Below are 23,817 nucleotides of genomic sequence, written 5' to 3'. Positions count from 1 at the left end.
AAGACCACTCAACAAATGGTACTGAGAAAACTGGACATCCACCTGTGAGACAATGAAGGCAAATCCTTATCTAACACCGTTTATAAAAATTAACTGAAAATGGATCCTAGGCCTAAATGTAAGAGTTAAAGCTATAAAACTCTTAGGCAATGCACAGAATGGGAGAAAATATTTGCAAATGACTATCTGATAAGTGATTAATATCCAGAACATATAGAGACCTTCTAAAACTCAACAGCAACAAAAAACAACCTGATTCAAAAATGGGCAAAAGACTGAAATAGACATTTGTTCAAAGAAATAGAATAAGCACATGAAAAGATATTCAACATCATGAATGATTAGAGAAGTACAAATAAAAACCACGATGAGATGTCACTTCACACTAATTAGGATGGCATTATATAAACACATACACAAAGTAACAACTATTGGCATGGTTGTGGGAAAACTGGAATCCATCGCACTGCTAGTGGGAATGTAAAATAGTGTACTTACTGTGGAAAACAGTATGGCAAAACTTCAAAAAACACAGAATTACAATTTGATTCAGCAATTCTACTTTTGAGTATATAGACAAAAGAGTTAAAAGGACTTGAACAGATATTTCTATACTCATTCCACAGCAGCTCCATTCCCAATAGCCAAAAGGTGGAAACAACCCAAATTTCCATGAACAAGATGAATAAAATGTGGTAATACACAAAAGGATTATTATTCAGCCTTAAAAAGGAATGAAATTCTGACACAAGCTACCATATGGATGAACTTTGGAGACACCATGCTAAGTAAAATTCAGTCAGTCACACAAAGGACAAATACTGTATGATTCCACTTATATGAGTAGTCAAATTCATAGAGACAGAAAAAAAGAGTAGTAGTCATCAGGGGCTGGGGGTAGAAGAGAGGTTAGAGAGTTACTGTTTATTGTGTATAGAGTTTCATTATGGGATGATAAAAAAGAGTACTACAGATGGATGGTGGAGATGCAAAAAATGTGAAGGTTCTTAATGCCACCTACCTGTTCACATAACGAGATGTCTTTTTGGGGACGGTGTGAGGGGAGTATGTATGTAGGTATGTGTTTGGAGATAACAGGGATTGAACCCAGAACCTTGTGCATGCTACGCATACACTCTACCACTAAGCTATATGCTTCCTCTAAACTGTACACTTAAAATGGTAGACTTTGTTATGTTTCTTTCACCACAATTAAAAAAAAGACAACCTAAGCAAACGTATTAAACAAATCAACAAAACTCAAAGTTACTTTTCAACAAGGGAAAAGAAAAACAAAGTAATGGGAGCTTTTAAGTTGAAGGGTGACAGAAAGATTAAGTAGGTATGAGTTGGTAAGCAGTATTGTACTGATAATTTCTAAATAGTCACGTTTAGTGTTGTCTGAAAAGATGGTAACAAAACAGGAAAGGTCTCTAGGAGAAAATAATCAAGAAGTTAATAAAAATACAAAACATTTAGTGATCCGAGACCTATGGGCAAATCAACTCAAGAAATAATAAGTATTGCACTCTTTGATAATTGAGATCTTTATATCAAAGTCTTAGGAATCAATTTTACCGTCAATTAAAACATGAGAAAACTTACAAGGCAGATTTTCCAGTGCGGGGATCTATATAAGTGGTTGTTCTTCTATTGTGGTCCACAAAATATGGAATTCCATCCACTGTAAATCTCATTTCCCAGCCTTCAGGTAAGGGCTTTTCATTTAATTGACTATATAAAACATAGGAAAATACATAACAAGTAAATGTTGAAGACTTGCTTGTTTGCCAAGTACAAAAAGTAAAAATAGCCATAAATGCAGTAGAAACTTCCAGAAAACCATTTAGTCCAGTATTCTCAATTGTTTACTAATCTAGATATCCTACAAGCATATTAAACATGTCAACAGGTCCATCAACCGTCATTCTTCTCCCATTTACTCAGCCTGTCACACCTACCTAAACATTTCATGGTAACCAAGTTCTGCCAATTCTGCCTTAGAAGTCTTCATAACCATCAGGATTTTCAATCCCCAGTACCATTCTTACTCTGCCTTTATTCATCTCTCGTCTAAACTTTCACAAAGGCCACCTAACTGGTTTTCCTGCTTCTGATCTCACTCTGGTCCTATACTTTTATTTCATTATTGCTGACATAGTACTACAACAGAGATCTGAACACTATAACATTATTCACAACTACCAATGATAAGATCTAAAGTCCCTGATTTGTCACTTGCTCTGCCTCTATACTCTGTGCCTTCAATTTTCCCTTTCAGTTTTACCCCTGCACTCTACCTCCAACTTCCTTCCGTGAACCCTGTGATTTCATAGCGTATGGCTACTCACTATTTACTTACCTCCAAGTGAAGCCTTTCCCCTTGTTCAGAATCTTTCTATTTTACCTCCGTTAAGGCAACTCAAGTGTTTTTTATAGAGTATTCCTACCCACTACCTTAATACATCTTTAGACCTTTCTTAATCTCTCTGAACTTCAGTTTCTTTGCCCATAAAATGGAGATAAAAGATCTACGTAACAAGACTGAGGACAGAACTATAAAAGACAATTCAAGTAAAAACCTGACATAGTAAGTCCTCAAATTGTAACTACTGTCATTTCTCCTTACATGTATTGAGTATTTTCTTCAGGTCTTTCAAAGCATTTCCTTCATATTGCTAGCACAGCATTTATCAAGTATTTCAGCTTGTGTGTGTGGCGACAACTTCCCACTCTGCAATTGTCATGTAAGTTTTAAAACAAGAGACGTATAAATTTAGACTTAATTTGTTACATATTAAAATTGATGCATTAGCATAAATATTCAACATAACTCACTTGTAAACCTAAGAAATTTTTAGATTTCAAAATATTACACCAGAATGAGTAAGGAACTACTGAACACATCCTTTGCAATCTGTGTATTCTGCCATGATAGCAGCCAGTCTTGTTAGCTGGTTAGGTGTACTGAGTGTTTCAAGTTTTATCCACATTTGCCAGTTCATTTTTCCTCTATTCTACAGTTTCAATTTTCTCATCTGATAGGTCTGGTGAGAAAACAAAACAATGGAAATGTTCAAGTTCACAACAGAAAGGAAGAAAACGAGGGGTTGGAGGCATTCAATCTCACTGTTTTAGAGAGCCACTATTGCTGACAAGAGTGTCACTTTCCTTGAGTGTATTTCAGAAAAAAAAAAAGGCTGAGAACCATTGTCTAGAACACTATTTTGTGAATTATGTCAAAAGGTTAAGAACATTTAATTGTATTCACAGAACTAAATAGAAATGTCAGATAAAAGAGACTACCTAAAAATTTTAAAAGATAACACTTCTCATTTGTTGTAATCATATTTGCAAGTCAGTAATAAGTTGTCTTGAAAACAAATTGGAGAGAATAAGGTCATCTGTATTATTTATTAAAATATGGTTCTAAGTTTAACTCTAAAACTTTAAAGGTCCAAGGGGGAACAAAAAATGGTAGCAAATTACAGAAAGGTGATGTGGTCTATTCTATCCTTTGAGATAGAATTTTAAAGAGAAATCAGAAACGTTACCTATCAAATTCTTAATTATTTCTTCTTGAGAAATTGAATACATTAAGGTTAAACAACATAACTCCATAAAAAATGTTGCAATTTGTTGGTACCCCGAAAGATTTTAAATTTTAAGCATACCTTTAAAACAGAGGTTCTTAAAACTATGAATCATGGTGTATGTAAAGAGAAGAATTAATCATTTTAATCATACCTAAAGAGGGTCTGATCTTTGGCCTCAGCTACTGGGAGAGGATCTCTAGGCCTTTGGAATGTCCTGCCTCTCAAGAGTATCTTTGTTTGCTTGGAGGCTCTGAACACCAGAGTCAATAATGTGATTTATGATGGAGGCTTTAGGATATGCCATATCAGCTCTGACCTCTGGAGTAATGGGAAACTAATGAGAAACTAAAGGTATTAGCCTAAACTCTGGGGAAGGGCTGGAAATTAAAGGCTAGCCACTCGGGCAGTATATACTGGAGCCCCAATAAAAATTCTGGATCCCAGAGACTAAGTTGAGATTCCCTGGTTGGCAATACTCAACACATGATGTTCGTCATCGATTCTGGGCATTTGGAACCCTCCCAGACTGTGCCTTATGCATCTCTTCTGTTGGTTCTAATTTGCATCCTTCCCTGGTAATAAAGGTGGCGGTGAATGTAATAGTTTTCAGCAAGATCTAGTCTCTCTAGTGAGTTACTGAACCTGAAAGTGGCTGGGAAGATCCTGTAGCCAGACAGTCTGAAATGAGACTAGTCCTGAAGACCTCCCAGCTTGTGGATGATGTCTTAAGTGAGGACAATTCTGTGGGGACTATGCTTTCTGACTATATATTCTCTGCAGAATGGAACCATCTGGCAGTCGGATAAATACATAACATTACATATTGTTACAGGCTAAATTGTGTCAACACACAAATTCTTATATTGAAGTCCTAACCCTCAGTACCTCAGAATGCAACTTTATTTGGGAACAGGGTCATTACAGATGTAATTAGTTAAGATGAGATCAGGCTGGAGTAAGGTGGGGCACTAATCCAGTATGACTGATGTCCTTATTAAAAGGGGAAATGTGGACACTGAGATTTGCACACAGGAAGAATGCCACATGAAGACTGGCGTTATGCTGCCACAAACGAAGGAACTACCAAAAGCTAGAAGAGAGATCTGAAACACATCCTTTCCTAGAGCTTTCAGAGGGAGCATAGCTCTGCTGACACCTAGATCGCTGACACCCTGCCTGATCCAGCCTCCTGAACTGAGACAAGTTTCTATTGTTTAAATCACTCAATTTGTGGTACTTTGTTAAAGTAGTCCCAGCAAATTAATACATACGCTATCACATGTTTCAAAGAAATTATATATACACATAGTAAATATTACAAAGACAACCTTGTGATAAATAATGTATCTCTTTAACAGCATATTAATTACATTCTTATAATGTTACAGATATCTCAAAATATTGTTTACACGTAACTGCAGAATGATACAAAAAAACGTGATTTCTACTGATGGCCAAGACCTAGGCATTATTAATTCTACTAAGGTTGCAGCCTACAATCATAATGGAAGAACACTCAGTTTCAGGTAAAGGTTAGTGAAACTGAATATGTATTTTTCTCCTCTAAGTCACATACTCCCTGAATTCTATCCAGAGTCCCAGGTGGTAAAACCTTGCTTTAGAATTACTAATCTGGTCTAATAATAAGTAGGTTTTTTTGAATATACAAGTGTATTCATATATACAAGTGAGGTTTTTTTCCCCCTGTACTCAAGCCCACATCCATTATACGAAAGTAATAGTATAATTTTTTCTCTTTCTAAAGTTTAGGGGTGATTAATGCTTAAGGCCTTTGGGAAACGAATAATTAAGTTTGACCTTTTTCATAACAGAGTCAGAAATAGGGTACAATCTTTACGAGGTTATCTATATACTAATAACTGAAGGTTCTTACCCTTGATTTCTGGGGTCCTCCCATTGTGTAATACGAGTGTTGTGGTTGACAAAATATACTCTACCATTGCTGTCCGTTCTCTTCTCTTCAAAAAAAAAAAAAAAAGCAAAGCATTAGAGTTGGCATAGTCTTCTTCCTCAGACTAAAATAAGATGAGCTGACTTTGCCATTTCTCATTGCACTGTTGATTTTGTAGCTTTTAAATCACTATTTTGAAAGGTTCAATTTAATCTTTCACTATTAAATTTGCATACTTACTACAGTTACAAATATATCATTATATCCTAGAAGCTAAATAGACTTAATTCACAATATCCTGCATATAGGACCTTTCTGCTCATTCCAACCAAGAATAATTAACTGTTTTAACTTTGCACACATGTTCCATGGAATAGGCAGTTTTCACATACTTTAAAAATAAGGAATTTCAGACAGGTTGAGTGATCTGCCCCAACTTGCAAAATTAAGTAGCAGCTATAGGATGGAAACTCACATCTCCATTCAGAGGTTTTTTTCACAACACACCATCTCATTTTTAAAAAATGTAACGGGGGTGGGGGATATAACTTAATTGTTTCTTTGTTATATGCTAGATGTTATTCAACTGGAGAAGACACTATTTCAAAAAATATCTTGTTTCTTAATACAACCAGTTCCTAAATCCTAAGTATCTATAGTAACTTTCTACACAAGAGATGGGAAGCAGGGCTCAGCTCTTTAATTTACTGCATCTGAAGCAGCTGTTAGTTTCCTCACCTGCCTCTTGCTTTAGGATTCTCCTTGTTTTCTTATTCCCAAACTACAAAATTTTCCCTGCTTCCATGAGCTTTCTCATTAAGGTTGAGAAGGTGTGTGGATATCATTTTCTCTTTTAAAACCAAATGGTTTTGAAATTTTAATATTAACATTAGCTAATGCACTTAGGATATTAATTCTAATGTGAACTTTTAATATTAACATTAGTTCTGTTGTTTTGAACTATTGACGTCTCTGTTCCACTACAAATTAATTCAAATTCTCTAGAAGATAGGTCTCTTCATGAGTCTGAACTTTTAAAATTTGGCCAATATGTCTCAAAATGAATAACTGAAGTACTCAAGATTATAGAACAGATTTCAACTTTCTACAAAACACAGTTTCTAAAAATAGCAACTTTAAACAAAAATTTAAGCTTAACTCCATGGTGATAAAGCCAATTTTTATTCTCTCTGTTTCGAAAAGTTGGTATCTATTTCTCCAACAACATTTATTTAGATCCTTTGGATCTTTAAGTAAGATACTGCAGAATAAGTGTTAGGCCAAATTATATAGCCTTGTCAAATTAGTGTTCAGTACTTTTTAACTTATCCCCAGCACTGAATCCATGATTCCAAGTAGCAGTGATGATACGGGGAATCAAGAGGGGATATACTGGTGAGTATCATAAACCTGCTCCTGACATCTCAGCTACTTTCTACTTGAGCTGAGCCTAAAATTGAAATAGAACTTCTGATGTATATAATACACAGAAAAATGGGTGGCATCTTGTGACACACCCTGAATATTAACAGTGGCTTTCCCAGTCATGACATCTTGAGTGTGGGAACATGTAACCAACTTTAAGGTTGTCTCTGAGGCAAAAAGAAGCACCCACAGTGCTACAGCTAGCTACATGATAATAAAGTAAGTTAATGTTCCTGGCAATCACATTAAATTTAAATTTTAAAATATACTTGCAATCTGTAAGTTTCTTATATACACATCATTTTTAAATAACTTTTATAATCAAAAATTAATATCCTAAGTGCATAGCTGAGCATATATTCCTCTTTTAACTGCCATGTAAATTCAGATTTCAGGGCCTGATATGCTCTGTTCAAAAGCTAACGTGAGGGAAGATAAGGTTAATAGACAACTTATGTCTGTGCTAATTCTAAGTATATACTGCTGATATCAGCATTTCTTCGAAGAGGCTGTGAAAAACAAATTTTCAAAGGTAGATGCACTTGCAAACTAAAGGCTTATGTGCTTAATGAGAAGTACTGTGACTATAAAGCTGAGTTTTCACTTTGTTGAAAAATTACATGATAAACAATTCTGAAATTACTGAACATCAAACTTGTATGCACATCAGACCACTTCCTGACATGATAAGTAAAACACTACAAAAACAGAATCTTCTTGTTATTCTATGTATTCTTTCATAACAGCTCTGAAAATGAGAAAACAGCTTTACCCTTGATGGGTAAAAACAGCTATACAAAGCCCTTTTAGACTACATTGTTGAACCCAAAGCATTCTTTGTTCTCCAGCCTCTATGATTTGCATGTGTTAAAATTTCTTCACTGTCAGCTTATAAAGTGATAATGTCTAGTCCTAGCAAATAAAACTCTTAAACGGGTGAAGAAGTTGAATTTAAATATATATGGCATTACAGAAATAATGCTGACAATTTCAGAACATCAACACAGTAGGTTAACTAGGATTTTATTTCCTGGGTCAATCCTGCAGGTGTAGCAAGTGGTTCTCATCTGTTCTACTACCACTGCTGTCACTAGCTCCAACAAATAAAGCACATGCCCCAAAGACAGAGTCATAAAGCAGTGCTCAGTCTGAATACTAGGATGATCATGAACTCATTTAGGAAGAAGGACACTTTTCAATTCCTGGACTATGAAACCTAAAAATAAGCAGAATGTGAATAAAATAAGCAAGGCAAGATTCTGATAATGCAGATAAGCTGGGATTGGGTCTTTAGAGGAAATAGGGAGGTGGTGTTGGCTAAAGCAAAAATAAAAAAGATTCAGATGATGAGGATAATGATAAGCACAAAAGACAAGGATCAGGTTTACAGGAAAAGCTTTTCAAATAAAGGTGACATAGCCTGCAATTCATGCTTCCGTAAGCAAGAAGCAATTTTTCTTAAAGCTGCCCTGAAGAAGGAGTAAAATAGTTTGCATTTCTAACAAAAGCCAATCAGGTCATGGTTTTTCTGCAATAAAATTAAAAGGATAAATACATGACCTTCAGGTATATCCTTTCAGTGTATCAATTACTCCTCTGTAACATGAATGTAAGACAACTCTAGCAAGAAAGCTGTTAAGATCATCTATGTCTGAGAATGCAATCTCACAGCTCCAGTTCAGTATGCCTCATAAGAGCAATATCCCTCCTTCTAAAGTACTTCATACCAACCATACGCTTTCCACTCTAAGGCTCAAACAGAATCAAAAGGCTCTTTACCAGACTGCCAGACACTGGTGAAGACAGAAATTCACAACTTTCATATGCCTTCCCTTTGTTACAAGCTAGCAACAATAACAGTTCTAAGTATGAATTACTACATTTTTTACCTCTTTGTCTCACAGGAATGTCAGGGATAAATAACCTTAAGGGCAATGGGGTAACTGAAAGGCAGGTAAACTCACAGCCATTTATGACCCAGATTCATGTGACCTTGACATATCAATTTCATCCAACATTCTTCAGTATGTAATGCTAGAGCAATCTATCTTGGAGATCAATGCTTCCCAAGACTACCCAGAAATATCACTTTCTGACTTAACCCCAATATTATAAAATATCTGCAGCTCTTAAAGACAAAACTTACACTAGTTCCATAAACAGCTTTACTTTGCTGTTTTCCACTTTCTGTATTCTTTTTCTTCCAAGCAAAACTGTTTCTATATTGCTATATTTATTCTAGAAACTTGCTACAGCTCTATGACTTACATAATGGCTATAAAACAGAATCTGGTAGGGAGGCCTATCTTAAAGTCTATTAACATTAACAAAGTTTTAATAACTAAGGTCCTTGATAACCTTAACAAGCTCCCCCCTTCCACTGATCTTTCAGGTAACATCAACTCAATCAACTCAGCAACTTTAGAAGAGTAAAATTAAACTTTGGGGAAATTTAATGCCAATTTGGTACTGTGAATTAAGCAACACACCCAAAAAGCTTCCTAGAATTTCACTCAAGCAAGAGCAGAGTGTACCATCTACCCATAAACACCTGATCATTAAAATAACTGAATTCAATTTTAAAAATTCATGTGACTTACCCCATCCAGGTGGCAGGGGACCGAGGGGATCAAATTCTTTATTTTGTGATGTAGCAAACAAATCTTGATTCTAAAAAGAACAGCAACAACAACAAAAAAATGTGAAATAATGAACAACTTAAACAGATAACTCAAGAGCAAGCCTTATGAGTTCTGACATGCCTTTCCTGGCCATGTGCAACAAAACACACTCTTAACAGAGTTCTTAAGAGAAGTACTGCATAGTCATGGATAAATGCCAATACACGCTGGTGGAGAAAAAAATCTTCGTCAACATTTGAAATTATTTGAAATTCAAATATTACAAATAATTTTACACCCAGATGACCATTTTTTTCCTTCTTTAGCTACAAATCAGTAGATTAGAGAAATATATGACACTTGCCCAAAAGTCACTTATAAATAACAGTATTGAGCCATTAGCTGGCTAAGAAAAATCTTCTATTACTAACTCAAAAAGAAAGGATCATATACAGAATATGGGATATACAAAGAATTGTGGGAAAAGAGTTGGAGCAGGGAGAATAGGCTGTCAGATGAGTAACAGGAAACAATTCCAGTTGAAAGGAATTGACAAGCCCAGTACTTTACAGGAGACTTCTTAAATTTGTTTGCAATTATCACATGCATAGAGAGAGGTTTGGTTAGATAAAAGGAAAGTAGGAGTAAACCATTAGAGAAAGAGAAGTAAAAGTCATACTGACTGTGCATGGTGTAGGAATAATGAGTGCGTTTTAATTTATATGCATAATAAAGTGGGGAGTACTTTTTGGTCTCTCAGTAAGATGTAGTTATTAGCCCTTTCCTCTTTAGAAAGATAAGGCAAGTAGATTTTTTTTTTTAGGGAAAAAATACACAAGTAAAATAGGACAGTGCACCCCATATCCTCAGCACCAAGATTCAACAATTATCTAAAATGCCATATGTCTTATCTTTTTCCCCTATTCTTTGAGGAAGCAAAAATCAGTCATCATTTCACTCCTATGTATTTTAGTATGTCTTTCCAAAATTTGTGAACATTTTCTTATACAACCACAATATCATTATCACACTTAGCAAAGAATCTGTTAATTTTATCATCAAATATACAATCCCTAATTAAATGCCTCTAATTGTTTGGATTCTGATTTGATCCAGTAAGCAAAGTCCTCACATTGCATTTGGTTTAGTCTCAAGTCTCAATCTATAACAGCTCCCCAACTGTCTCTCTCTTTTTCTCCATGTCACTAACTTATAGAAACTGAGTTAACTAACTGAAAAAGTTTTAAAAGCGTAAGAGATATTTCATTTCTGATTTAAAAGTTCTTGGAAGATACGCTTGTCAAAAACTGACCTTGCTCCTCCCGATAAACACAATTATGAAAAGGAGAGTAGGGAAGACAAGGCGAAATACCATACAAGGTTTGAACCCTGATTGTAGAACAGGTCTGAGAAGTCTGGTATATAACAAGCTGCTCTGAAAACTGTCTAAGACCTAAGCCTATCCCACTGGCTCACTGTCCCCAGACAGATAAGGTTGAGACAGGCACAATGAAGCCATGGGCCACGAAGAGCCATTACACACGATCCATCATCAACTACATCCATTCTGAAGTTAAAAATGCTAGGCATATGAGCATCTATTGTCTTGTAACCAGGGTCAGAACAAAGCCCACTTCATATTCTCAACAAAAAGACATTCTAAGCAACACCCACCACTTTTTAAGTAGCTGGTATTAAGAATGTTTAATTCAGAATAAGGCTTCAAACCAGGTATGAGATCTTTTTGAAAACAGGGAGGTAGATATATGAAAGAAAGAGAAAGGGGGCGGGGGTTGGGGGAGGAAGGAAAAAAGAAAGTTCAATTCATTCACTTCAGTTCATATTGCTTGCTATATTATGCTAAGGGCAACTAAAATATGCTGTTTTAAGTTATTTATGATTTCAAAGCATCCTATAACACAGAGTAAGAATTTGGATGGGGGGAGGGAGGGAGAACATGGATGGTGAGTAAAAGCTGCAATTCAAGAAAAGTGCCAAAGACTCTGAGTACTGAATTGGTCGAGTTTACAAAGAAGCAATAGATATTCTAGGTTCTCCAGGAATTTGCTAAATCTGTCTTTAAAAAGAGCATTTTAAAAGATTGTGTACTAGACATACAGATGGCCAACAGGCACATGAAAAGATCTTCAACATCATTAATCAAAACCACAATGAGATATCACCTCATACCTATCAGAATGGTTATTATCATGAAGATCACAAATAACAAATGTTGGCAAGGATGTGGAGTAAAGGGACTCTTGTACACTGTTGGTGGAAATGTAAATTGGTACAACCACTTTGGAATACAGTATTGTGGTTCCTCAAAAAACTAAAAATAGAACCACCAAATGATCCAGCAGGTCCACTCCTGGGTAGACATCTGAAGAAAATAAAAACACTAATTCAAAAAGATACAGGCACCGCAATGTTCACAGTAGCATTATTTACAATAGCCATGATATGGAAGCAACCTGAGTGTCCATCAACAGATGAATGGCTAAAGACGATGTGTATATATACACTATGGAATACTACTCAGCCGTTTTTTAAAAAATGAAATTTTGCCATTTGCACTTGGAGGGTATTATGCCTAGTGAAACAGAGACAGAGAAAGACAAATACTATATGATATTATTTAAATATCATCTAAAAATACAAAAAATGAATGAACAAAACAAGAAGATTCACAGATACAGAGAACAAACTATGGGGAGTGGGGAGAGGGAAGGAGAGAGGGGCAAGATAGGGGTAAGGGATTAAGAGATACAACTACTATGTATAAAATAAACAAACTACAAGGATATATTGTATAGCACAAGGAATATAGCCAATATTTTATAACTTTAAGTGTAATATAATCTGTAAAAATTCTGAATAACCACATTGTACACCTGAGACTAATATAATATAAGCCAACTATACTTCAATAAAAATAAAGTAAAAGATCATGTATGGTAAAACTGAGATATAGTGCATCCCTACAATTGTGGATATGAGGGAGAAAAAAGATGAAAACTAACATTTCTATGCATCTAGCATGTGCCAAACATATTAGGAACTTAATTTTACAGAATCCTAAAAAAAAAAAAGAAAAAAGAAAAAACCCGCTGAGGTAATTATGTAAATATACATAAATTTTTTTTTAAATAAGGTAAATGAGTCTTGAGGAGTAACTTACTCAAAGTCTTATAGAGAAAGTAACTGTGGAACCAGGATTCGAACCCAGATGTGTCTGACTCCAAAGCCCATGCTCTTTCCACTGGACACCCATGTGGAAACTAGCTTTAAAGAAGGCAGGCAAGCCAGGCATTCACACCTAAAAGAAATTTGGCCAGGCATACCAAAGGTGATTATAATTTAGAAAGAAATGAAGGTGTAAAACAGCACTGGAATAAAATACGAAAAGGGTAAAGTAGATGAGACAAAAATTAATTTCACCTCTAAAACCACTGGAAATGGGAAGATAGTGACAGTTGTCTACAGATGGTGGCAGGAAAAACTGTTACATGAAAAAAGTTACCTTAACCATGATCAGGTGGTGAAGGAAAAGCGGCTGATAAAGGTGAAATTTGTCTACATCAGTGAGTGATAATTATTATGGTGGCGTGGTGCAAGAAATAGGAAAAGGGAAAAAAGCAAAAAAGGCAATGCCTAATGAGGACAGTAATTTACCCTGATGGATTCTAATGGGGATGATATTGATGGTACTAAAAGGGAAGAGGTGGCAATGGAGAGGGTCAGCTTCTTCTGAACTCTTGGAGAGTTGGTTTTCTTCTCTTTAAGTTCTATGTATTACCTAAACAAATCCTCCTTGTTTGGCACACAGAGTCAGATTTCTCCAAGGACTATTTGCCTCTCCTTAAACAAAGATCATTGATACTTCATGATTTGAGAGACTATAAAATTCCCAGCACCAACAGTGGCATAACAAAACAATACATTTTGGTGTACTTATCACTATTACTGCAACATTACGCTAAAGGAAAATGTGTGTAATTTAAACCATTTCCAGCAAGGAGATGTTTTTATATCAAAGTAATATGGTATTGAAGCCAGAGTAATATATTTAACATAATCCTATAAGAAAACAAGTTTCTTTAGTCTCCAAGGGCACTAAATAATTTATTAGATAAACTTTACATTTATATGTTACAAAATGATTCAATTCTATCATCAGTTCTGCACAACCACTTGAGTCAGGTGCTGTTAGACCCAAGCCATCTAATGTTCTGCTGAGTTGGACAGAATTAAATTTAGAACTGTTTTAAATTCTTTTCAAACTACTTGGATTTGTTTTTACTATTCTTTTGTAAATGAATTTTAAGTTGTCTTAACTGTTTTATTTTTGATAGTAACAAAGCAAAGGAGGTTGAACTACAGGAAATTTCAAAAAGAAAAGATCAATCACCTTACATAGAAAACGAGACAAGGTCTAAAAATAATATCTATTAACAGCAACAACTGGGTTGACATCCTACTTTTACCTTCTTTTTAGTGCTTTACACTTCATGTTCAGGAAAAGGTTAAAAATCAAACACTCCTTAAGTTTATAATGCAACAGGCCACTCACCCCATAAATGAATCTCTGGTTAAACTGCTGCATAGCTCCTTGAAGCTGACTTCGTTGGAGCTGCCATTGTTCATAGTTCCGGACAGATTCCAATGTTGGCCTCTGCCACGTCGTTGTTCTTGTGAAATGGTCAACGTAATAAATACGTCCCATGTTGTCAACCCGCCGTTCCCAACTACACCAGGACAAAAACAACCAGATTCAACAAATACTTGTGAAATAGGTAAGAATTAAACAGGACTTCATCTGAGCCTTTGTGCAGGTATTGTAAGATTTTACCTTTTAAAGCTACTTTTGGTTTACCTCAAGTCTTTGACGTACTTTAAAATGGTCTATAAGTGAACTTAAGAAGAATGTTTCTAAAAATTTCTTTCTTAAAAGTTAAGATCTATCTGTCAGGTTTGTAAAACAATGTATTTTAAGTCTCAAACAGTTATTAAGACAAAAGCTATAATTTTCCTTCCTCCAAATGTTCTTTTAACTGCTGCAATCCTTAAAGGGACACATTTGTATACGTAGCTTTTCACAGATGTCCAAAAAAGCACTTTTCCACAAGAACACAACTCATTCATCATTTCAAGTGGGTGTATAACATATAACACTAGGTAAATGTTGATAAAATATATTGGTGACTTCTACCTAGTTGATTGTTTAGGGTTTTTTTCAATATTCTAATAAAGAAATAGTTTCAGGACACCCCGGATTCTCAAGTCCCTTTTATAAAATGGCATAGTATTTGCATACAACCTATCCACGTCCTCCACACATCCTCCTGTATACTTCATCTCTAGATTACTTATAATACCTAATATGATATAAGTAATATGTAAATAGTTGTAAGTATAATGTTAATGTTATGTAAATAGTTGCCACGGCTTGGCAAATTCAAGCCTTGGCAATTTTTTTTTTCGTTTTGTATTTTGCGCTTTGGAACATCCCCAAAATTTCAACCTGTGCATGCAGAAGGCCAACTGTACTAAGATAATAAGCACGTTTTATGTAACAAAAATTTTTTTCTTCCTTTGCATTATTTCTTTATGATAAATTTGCTGGAGAGGACTACTAAGGGTATGTGTATTATTACAGTTACACACACTTTTTCTGTGAGAGCTGTAACTAATTTACACTGCCACCAGCAATGTTATGAGGTAAAGTTCCTCCACAACCTCATCAACACTGGATATTATCTGCTAATTTAACAAGTAAAGTTGTACCTCTTAGCTATGTATTTAAGATTACTGGCAAGATTAAATACTTTCCTTCCCATGTTTACTACTGACTTGCCTTGAATAAAAACTTTTTTCTTCCAATTATTTTTAGATAATTGAAATGCTAAATGCTTAACAGTATGTATTACTATATCTTTTATTTCCTCAACTATTTTGCAACAACTTCACTAGTATATATTAGCTTTTTATAATAAGGACTTTATCCTCATATATATGATGGGGCTATATAATTCTTATTCAGTTAAAAGAAACTAATCTTAAAAACCCTGCGGTTTGAGCCAGGTAAATGTTCACAAAGGAAAACTTGGAAATAACAAGACCTATGGACTCTTTAGATCAGAAAAGAGTAAAAACAGAAGTCACTCATCAGTGTCAATCAGTTCCCTGACTCTCTTCTTTCTAGTCTGCACCTACACCAAAAACAAAGTAGATAGAGAAAAGACTGACAGGAAGAGGAAAGCAGGAATGTAGGGAAGATTCTATACAGATAGAATCTATATTCTGAACAATACTTTTTTCTTCTTTAATTCAGATTACTTACCCAGGAGGTAGAGGTTCTGGTCTATCCCATGTTGTTCTTTTTTCAATATGATCTACATAGTAAACTCGTCCATGCTGGTCCACTCTCTGCTCCCAACTTAAACACAGAATTTAAAAGGCTGATATGGTACTTGTATGAGTAGCTTGGCTGTGGTTAATCCTGTCTTTGTCTTTTTCTCTTATATAACCATGTTACAGAAGTGAAACAAACAGGCTACTATATAAAGCAGATACCAAAAAAATTTACGAATAAAGTCGAGAAATGTAATCCTGAGAGTGACACACAGTGGATGAGATTTTTCTGCAGAAGTATGTGCCCTGAGAGATTTCTAAAGAGGCTTGAGGCAACGCACTGAAGAGACAAAGTCTATCTCAATTTCATCAGGTATACAAAGGACTTAAGTGGAAAAGAAAACCATAATCTATGTTTTAAAACCTGAACAAAGACTGAGTTGTTAACTGAAGGGCAAAGGACAGTTTGGATTCTGGAAAACCAAAGAATAAAACTTCATCAAATGTGTTCCTGCATAGTCTGATGGACAAGTCAGTCTCTAGTATTCTAGTCTCCTTGATGGGTTTATCCCCAAAATGAAAAAGACAGGAATAAATCATCAGAGTTTACAAGATACAATCATTTCTAACAGCACCCACTCAGTTTCTCTTTGCTAATCCCTTGTACAAACAACTTTCGAACCTGGCTTCAAATGTAGGCTTTCAAAAAGGAAAATGGCCTAACTACCCACATCAGTAATACAGTTTGTTCAGCAATCAAAATTCTCATCATGAAAGTTTCAATTAATTTTGATTAGCACTCTGAGCTCTGGATTAAATTGAATGTCACAATGTATATACATATATAAACTATTAGTATGCTATTCATTTTAAAGATAATCAGAGGATTTAAATGGGATTGAGAAGTAATTTTCTTAGTTTCCTAAATTATCATTACTTTGCTATGACTTTATGATGGAAAAAAAATTTAAGTGATTTTTCCCCCCTTCAAAGAAAAGGCAATCTGAATTAGGTAACTATTTTATTACTTGGCCTTGGTTAACTTTCTACGGCTCAGAGTCCTTCAATTAAAGTAAAAAAATTCTTCCACTTTGCTCTGAAAATGGAGAAATTTTAAATGTGGCAAGTATTTTTTTGTTCATTTTCACTTTAGACCTCACCACCACCACACACACACACATACATACACACACACACACACACACTCTCTCTCTCTCTCTCTCTCTCTTAATTATAAAACAGTTTTTAAAGAATGGAGTTCAGTACTATTTTCCTTATTAATAAATACATGCAGAAGTCTCAAAAAAACAAATGTTAACCAAAAACAATTACTCACCCAGGTGGGAGGGTAGCTTGAGGTACAGGATTTAATGGTCTAGGGCCTGAGCCTCCAGATATAGTAAGAGGAATTATTAATCCGGATGTTGCTCCTTCAGATGTATTTGAATTTGTATTCGTTGGTGGCAGAGAGCCCGTACTAGAGCCATCACTTTCAGAAGTGGTAGATGGTGAACCATTGACAGATGCTTTAAGATTTGAGGAAAATAGAAAAACAATCTCTTATTTTCACAAATCTACATTCAGGATAGAATTTTAAGTTAAAATAATAAAAAGGCAGATGACAAATGTAAAATTTAAGACATGGATATGCAGGTGAAAATTATTTAAATAAAATAAATAATGGGAAATAGACAATGGTTCCACTTAATAGGCTTCTTTACAACTTTTTAGGTTCTGTCTATCCTATTTCTCATTACAATACAGATGCTGATTTCCTGATGCTACAGGAAATAAAAACTTTTAGAATAGAAAAGTGCTGGTATCCCTTGGCATAAGTCCATATAGTAATTTTCCAGATCCTTAAAGTTGTCTTTCCTAAGAAACCCTATAGGTGTGAGACTACTTTTTTTTTTAAATGTAGGTACTGTAAGTACATGCTCTACCACTGAGTTATACTCACCCCCGATCTGAGACTAATTTTTGATGTTAGCTGTAGTACTGTAAGATCTGACTGATAAGCATAATATTCTTACAAACAGTTATTAAATTAAGTACATATTACATCTTCTAGAAATACTTGTTGACAAAACAATTCCTGGAGGAAGGAATCAATATTATGACAAAGTAGTATATGATCTTAAAGACTGGGAATATATTGTTAACACAATTATCTACAGAAAAAAGGGGAAGATGTGTAATTAAACACAGTCATTTAATAAAATGATCTGTGGACAACCAATTTACTTTTCTAATATTTGGTTTACTTAATTTACATTCCTGCCCACATACTAACAGATGAAAACAAACAAAGATTAAAGATTTATTCAGGCTAATCAGGAAAAATTATTTAAACTGTAAATGTTTATATTTTTACTATTTCATTTAATTTGTATACGGCTTTAAAATCTGAATAGTGTTTAGCATTTTTGGGTTATTTGTCATTTACTGATTTTTTTTAAAAAGATATAATGAGAATATGCAACCAGATCCCTCACTCTGAAATGCTTAGATCCACATAGTTACAAATCCTGACAGAAAATTTAACTATTATCTGTACTGCCTATAGTTTATATAGCACACATGTGATTTTCATTCTAAGTAGAGCATTTGCCTCAATAACTTCACCCCTAAGGGAAAAGCTTAGGGAAAGCACGTCTTGACCAAAATCTTAAATGTAGAAGTATAGCTAGAAAACCAACCCAGAAGGGTCTCCCGACACCTACTTGAGGATCAATTCCCCAACAGAATATTATTCACAATCACAGTACAGTGTGCTACATATAACCCTAGTATATGGACGGAATACATACCTGGTCTACGTGGGGTAGGTGGAGGTGGTCGTGAAGGTCTTGGAGGCCTAGAAGGTTTAAAACTGCCATTTGAGAGTGATGGAGAATTGTTCCCATTGACTCTCCTATTTTCACCAGACCCTGCATCCTCAGGTTCGTCAGATCCATTTGTGTTCATTCTGGGTAAGAAGAGGTGGAAAGAAAGGGAAAGGGGAAACGGGAAAAAAGTTCTTTGAATTTAACAAAAAGCCAGCAGGAAGAGCAAAAGTTTAGGAGCTTAAAAAAAGCTCCCTAGTTTCTGGCCAGCTTTCTCAAACACATAAACAGCCCTAAGGTGGAGTCTTACATACAGCCCTTAGAGCCCATTTAGAAATAGAGTGAGGGGTTACACAAGAGCACAGAAATCCTGGGGCCATTCAAAACTATTAGGTATGCTGGTTCAGATTTCAATAACTGCAGAGGTCCTTACACTGTATAAGCAGAAATAGTCAAATTCTCAAAACTCCAAATGCCTTAGAAAGGGCACTATTTTATCACAAGCACAGATAACTTAACCATCATTTTCTTAGTTCCCACTGGTTCTTAATATTATTTAGGTTTGAGGCAGGGATGACAGTCTGCAGCAGGAGAAAGAAGTACATTTATTTCCCAGGGACTGGGTGCTCTTCCCCAACCCAGCAAATGGTATACAAAATGTTCAAAGTTAGTGATCTAGAATAGAGGTGCCAACAGACTCTTTTTTTTTTTTTTTAAGGAGCTACCATTTCTTCAAAGCAGTGACATCAACTGAAGTGAAAGAAATTGGGTAAAACATTAACAGAAATGTCAGACTGAAAGTTACTACTACTGTCAGTTAAACACAGTTGATTCCTTCTCACAGGAGGATCCAGTCATGGACTAGAAGGCAGAGCATGAGTTAGCCACTTTGGAGATGCCTCAGGTAATGCTAATATCTACTACCTGGTAAATGGAAACCATTACAGAATATTAATCCATACTCCTAGACCTTCACAACAAGCCTAAGCAAAATCTAGTAGATTCAAGAAACCAAAACAGAGGCAATACCATGGATTAAATCATTTTCAAACTATGTTCCCCAGAAGTCTTTTGGGCTTTTCTACTCAAAGTATGGTATTTGGAGCAGAAGCAAGGGCAATACACAGTACCTTGTTAGAAATGAACAATCTGGGATTGCACTCCTGACCCCACTATATCAGAACAAGCATTTAACAAGATCTCCAGATAATCTGTGTGAACAGTAGTCCATGACAACTACGGCTTTAGAGGTTTCTCAAAATATTTATTTTGAATAAACGAACAGCTCAGTAATAGACAGTCAAGGCTTGGTTAGTGCTGACTGCCGGCAGGAAGGCCAAGGAACCGCAGAATATGAACTGAATGTAGCACAAGGGTCAGCTCTGCACTATTTACAATAGCCAAAACATGGAAACAACCTAAATGTCCATCAACAGGTGACTGGATAAAGAAGATGTGGTATTTTTATACAATGGAATACTACTCAGCCATAAAAACCGACAACATAATGCCATTTGCAGCAACATGGATGCTCCTAGAAGATTTGCAAATATTAACTACTATATATAAAATAAACAACAAATTTCTTCTGTATAGCACAGTGAACTTATTCAGTATCTTGTAATAATCTATAATAAAAGATTATGAAAATGAGTGTGTGTATATATGTATGACAAATATTATGCTGTACACCAGAAACTGACACATTGTAAACTGAGCATACATCAATTAAAAAAAAAGTCAGCACTGACACTGGTCCCCTTTCCCTAGGTGCTGAGTCGTATACCCCCCTTTTCAGTTGTGTGCCTCTTTGAGACTCAAGTATTGTTCTCTACACTATTTGAAGAGGCGACAAATTAGTTTGAAGGAAAGGTTCATGATGCTTTAAAAAAGACAGACAACTGGTAGAATGGACAAAAAATGGGAAACTGAGATTTATTTCTATCTCTGACTCTGCTACTGACAAGCTACGTGACCAAAGAAAAAGTTATTTAATCTCTCTAAACCTCAAAAGTTCATTGACTGAAAGTAAAATGAGTCCTTAAAACATTCTTAGTTAGAAGGCTGAAACTAAATTACACATCCACTGCTAGTCAAGTTTTAGGGACATGTGAGGGAGGGGGAACATTCAGGGCATAAGGTAAATCTGCTATGATAAGCAAAGGTACAGCAGAAAATGGATTCCAAAAGTGTTGTGCTCTGTTGTTGAAGATTAGTATCATGGGTATTTTAACATCCTGTTCACCCTTCTAATATTTTGGCCTGTTTCTCAACATAATTATTTGACAAGCTGGGTAATACAAGGACTCCTTAAGTTTCCTCTTCCTAGACCTTAAACTGAAATTCCTCTACCTACAATCTTCTATTCTTTCTACCTGCCTCCTGCTGTGTCTTTTATTCTGTCTCATCACGACCTTTAATCCCCTCTATTTCAGTCCATCAGTCCCCTTCAAGTCTCATATGGGCTCCATCACAGGCTACTTTCCCTCATATCTTTAATTCACTAGTTGCCCAACACTCCTGACCCCCACGTAATCTTTTACTACAACTAGTCCTTAATTTACTTTTTCCACTATTGTTCTCTGGAGCCAAGAAGTAATGTTGGAGAAAGTTCCAGTTGAGAAATCAGGTGTATACTGGTAGAGTAAATAAACTAGGTAAAATACCAACTTAAAAGGGCAGACAGTTCTACAAAGGGTCCTGATAAATTTTTCACTGGCCCCCAGTAACGAAAAGTCCTGAAGTTTTCATTTTCAATGACTTAAAAGATAAAAATTCTTTTTTGTGCTGCCAAAGTCAGTACTTTCCTTTCCTGTTTCAAAAAAGAAATCACAAATCAAGTCTCCTGGAAGCTAAAGAATGAGAAATGACAGATGATTATGACAATTTAAACCATAGGTTCAATGGGATTGGCATACTGGCATTAAAATTAACAGTAATAAAAAGTTTAATAGTAATTTGGTAGGGTAAAGAGCTTTTATTAGGTCCTGTACAATTATACAGATCTAGGTAAAAGACAAAAAAAGTTACTACTGTGCTTCTTCAGTCCATATCCTTTTAATCTGACAAACTACAATTTCCTAAAGCTTGATCACTTCAAAGAGACTGGGGCATCATGGGCTTTTTACAGTTCACATCATTCAACAACTTCAATTTGGGGTATCAATACTGCTTGAAAACCAGTCATTTTCTACATCTCTAATCTCCTCCTGGCCACATTCCCATTGCTCACTGAAAATTTTTTCCATCTCCTCAAACATCTAAAACCCAATTTGTAGATTATCCTGACTCCGCCTCTTCTCTAAAATGATTATTAGTGATCCTTCAACTATCTTCTCTACTTTAAAATTTCTCTGTGCCACTAATCATTTTGTTTGTTTCCCATCTATGGGGAAAAGAAAATTTCTCTTCACTTCTTCAGGACTAATCTGTCTGTGTTCTTGATTTCAGGACACATATATGTCCTCTAAGACTTTTCACCATTATTTAACACCTTACCTGTATCTTCCATCGTCTCCCTTCTTTTAGATCTTTCTTCTCAGTTCATAAATACAATTAAAATATTTCCTCAATCTTACTGCTCCTCAAGCTGTTCTCTCATTCTCCTTTCCTTCATTATAATTTATTGTGTTTATGCAATTAATGTATTTAGTGCATTTTAATTTTTAAAAGGTTTCAAAATAAAAAGTAGTTTCTAATTATAAAATAAAAATTACCTTCAATCCTACATTCTGGAGACTATTACCATTAAGAGATGGGAGTATCTCTTGCCAGTCCTTTTTCATTGGCTATTACTGTGATCATACAATGTTTCATATCCTGGGTGAATTTTTGTTTCTTTGTTTTATTACTCATTATATACCAAGCATTTCACCCAAATTATCCAAAAGCATTTTAATGCATGTAGAAGACTCTATCATATGGATATATCATAATTTAAACTTTTTTGGGAGGGGGTGGCATTTTTTTCATTTCCTTCAGATAGATTTCCAAAATAGAATAGCTTGGTTTTAGTATGCAAATATTTTGAAGACTGAACTACTGATTGCTAATTTTTTACAAATATTTTTAAAGGTAATAACTGACCTATTCTCTCATCAGCTAGATATGAAAATGTCCATTTCACCATAAAGTACTTACATATTTTAAAAATCTCTGCCAATTTGGTAAATCAAAACATTAATGTAAGGGGCGGGGTATAGCTCAGTGGTAGAGAGAATGCTTAGCATGCATGAGGTCCTGGGGTCAATCCCCAGTACCAGTGCCTCCATTAAAAAAAAAAAATGTTAATGTTCAACAATACTTCATTTATAGGCCGTCTGACTTTCCTGTTCTATGCACTGTATATTTGCCTATCGTTTGTAGTTTTTTTTGAAAAAAAAGTTTTACCAGAGATAAAACAAGAAGAAAACCTACGGAATGGGAGAAAATTTTTGCAAGTGAAACTGACAAAGGCTTGATCTCCAAAATATATAAGCAGCTCATACGACTCAATAAGAAAAAAATAAACAACCCAATCCAAAAATGGGCAGAAGACCTAAACAAGCAATTCGCCAAGGAAGACATACAAATGATCAAAAAACACATGAAAAAATGTTCAATATCACTAATTATCAGAGAAATGCAAATCAAAACTACAATGAGGTATCACCTCACACCAGTCAGAATGGCCGTCATTCAAAAATCCAAAAATGACAAATGCTGGAGAGGCTGTGGAGAAAGGGGAACCCTCCTACACTGCTGGTGGGAATGCAGTTTGGTGCAGCCACTATGGAAAACAATGTGGAGATTCCTCAAAAGACTAGGAATAGACTTACCATATGACCCAGGAATCCCACTCCTGGGCTTGTACCCAGAAGGAAATCTACTTCAGGACGACACCTGCACCCCAATGTTCATAGCAGCACTATTTACAATAGCCAAAACATGGAAACAACCTAAATGTCCATCAACAGGTGACTGGATAAAGAAGATGTGGTATATTTATACAATGGAATACTACTCAGCCATAAAAACCGACAACATAATGCCATTTGCAGCAACATGGATGCTCCTAGAGAATGTCATTCTAAGTGAAGTAAGCC

General features: G+C 35.3%; 1 protein-coding gene across 4 annotated transcripts in view; it reads right to left on the bottom strand.

Moving 5' to 3' along the window:
- The window catches only part of ITCH (itchy E3 ubiquitin protein ligase), a 92,923-nt gene that overhangs the window by 24,127 nt on the left and 44,979 nt on the right, over window positions 1–23,817 (bottom strand). For all 4 annotated transcript variants that reach the window (XM_072944052.1, XM_072944053.1, XM_072944054.1 and 1 more), the window contains 7 exons: window positions 18,719–18,876; window positions 17,245–17,434; window positions 15,898–15,993; window positions 14,128–14,302; window positions 9,534–9,603; window positions 5,491–5,575; window positions 1,606–1,734 (listed from right to left, as the gene is read on the bottom strand). In XM_072944052.1, the coding sequence (XP_072800153.1) occupies window positions 1,606–1,734; window positions 5,491–5,575; window positions 9,534–9,603; window positions 14,128–14,302; window positions 15,898–15,993; window positions 17,245–17,434; window positions 18,719–18,876 (903 nt within the window). The remainder of the gene's footprint in view (window positions 1–1,605; window positions 1,735–5,490; window positions 5,576–9,533; window positions 9,604–14,127; window positions 14,303–15,897; window positions 15,994–17,244; window positions 17,435–18,718; window positions 18,877–23,817) is intronic.

The sequence above is a fragment of the Vicugna pacos genome, chromosome 19 (assembly GCF_048564905.1).
Source record: "Vicugna pacos chromosome 19, VicPac4, whole genome shotgun sequence".
NCBI lineage: Eukaryota > Metazoa > Chordata > Mammalia > Artiodactyla > Camelidae > Vicugna > Vicugna pacos.
The sequence above is the reverse complement of the archived record's forward strand: the minus strand, read 5'-3'. Positions and strand labels throughout refer to the sequence as shown.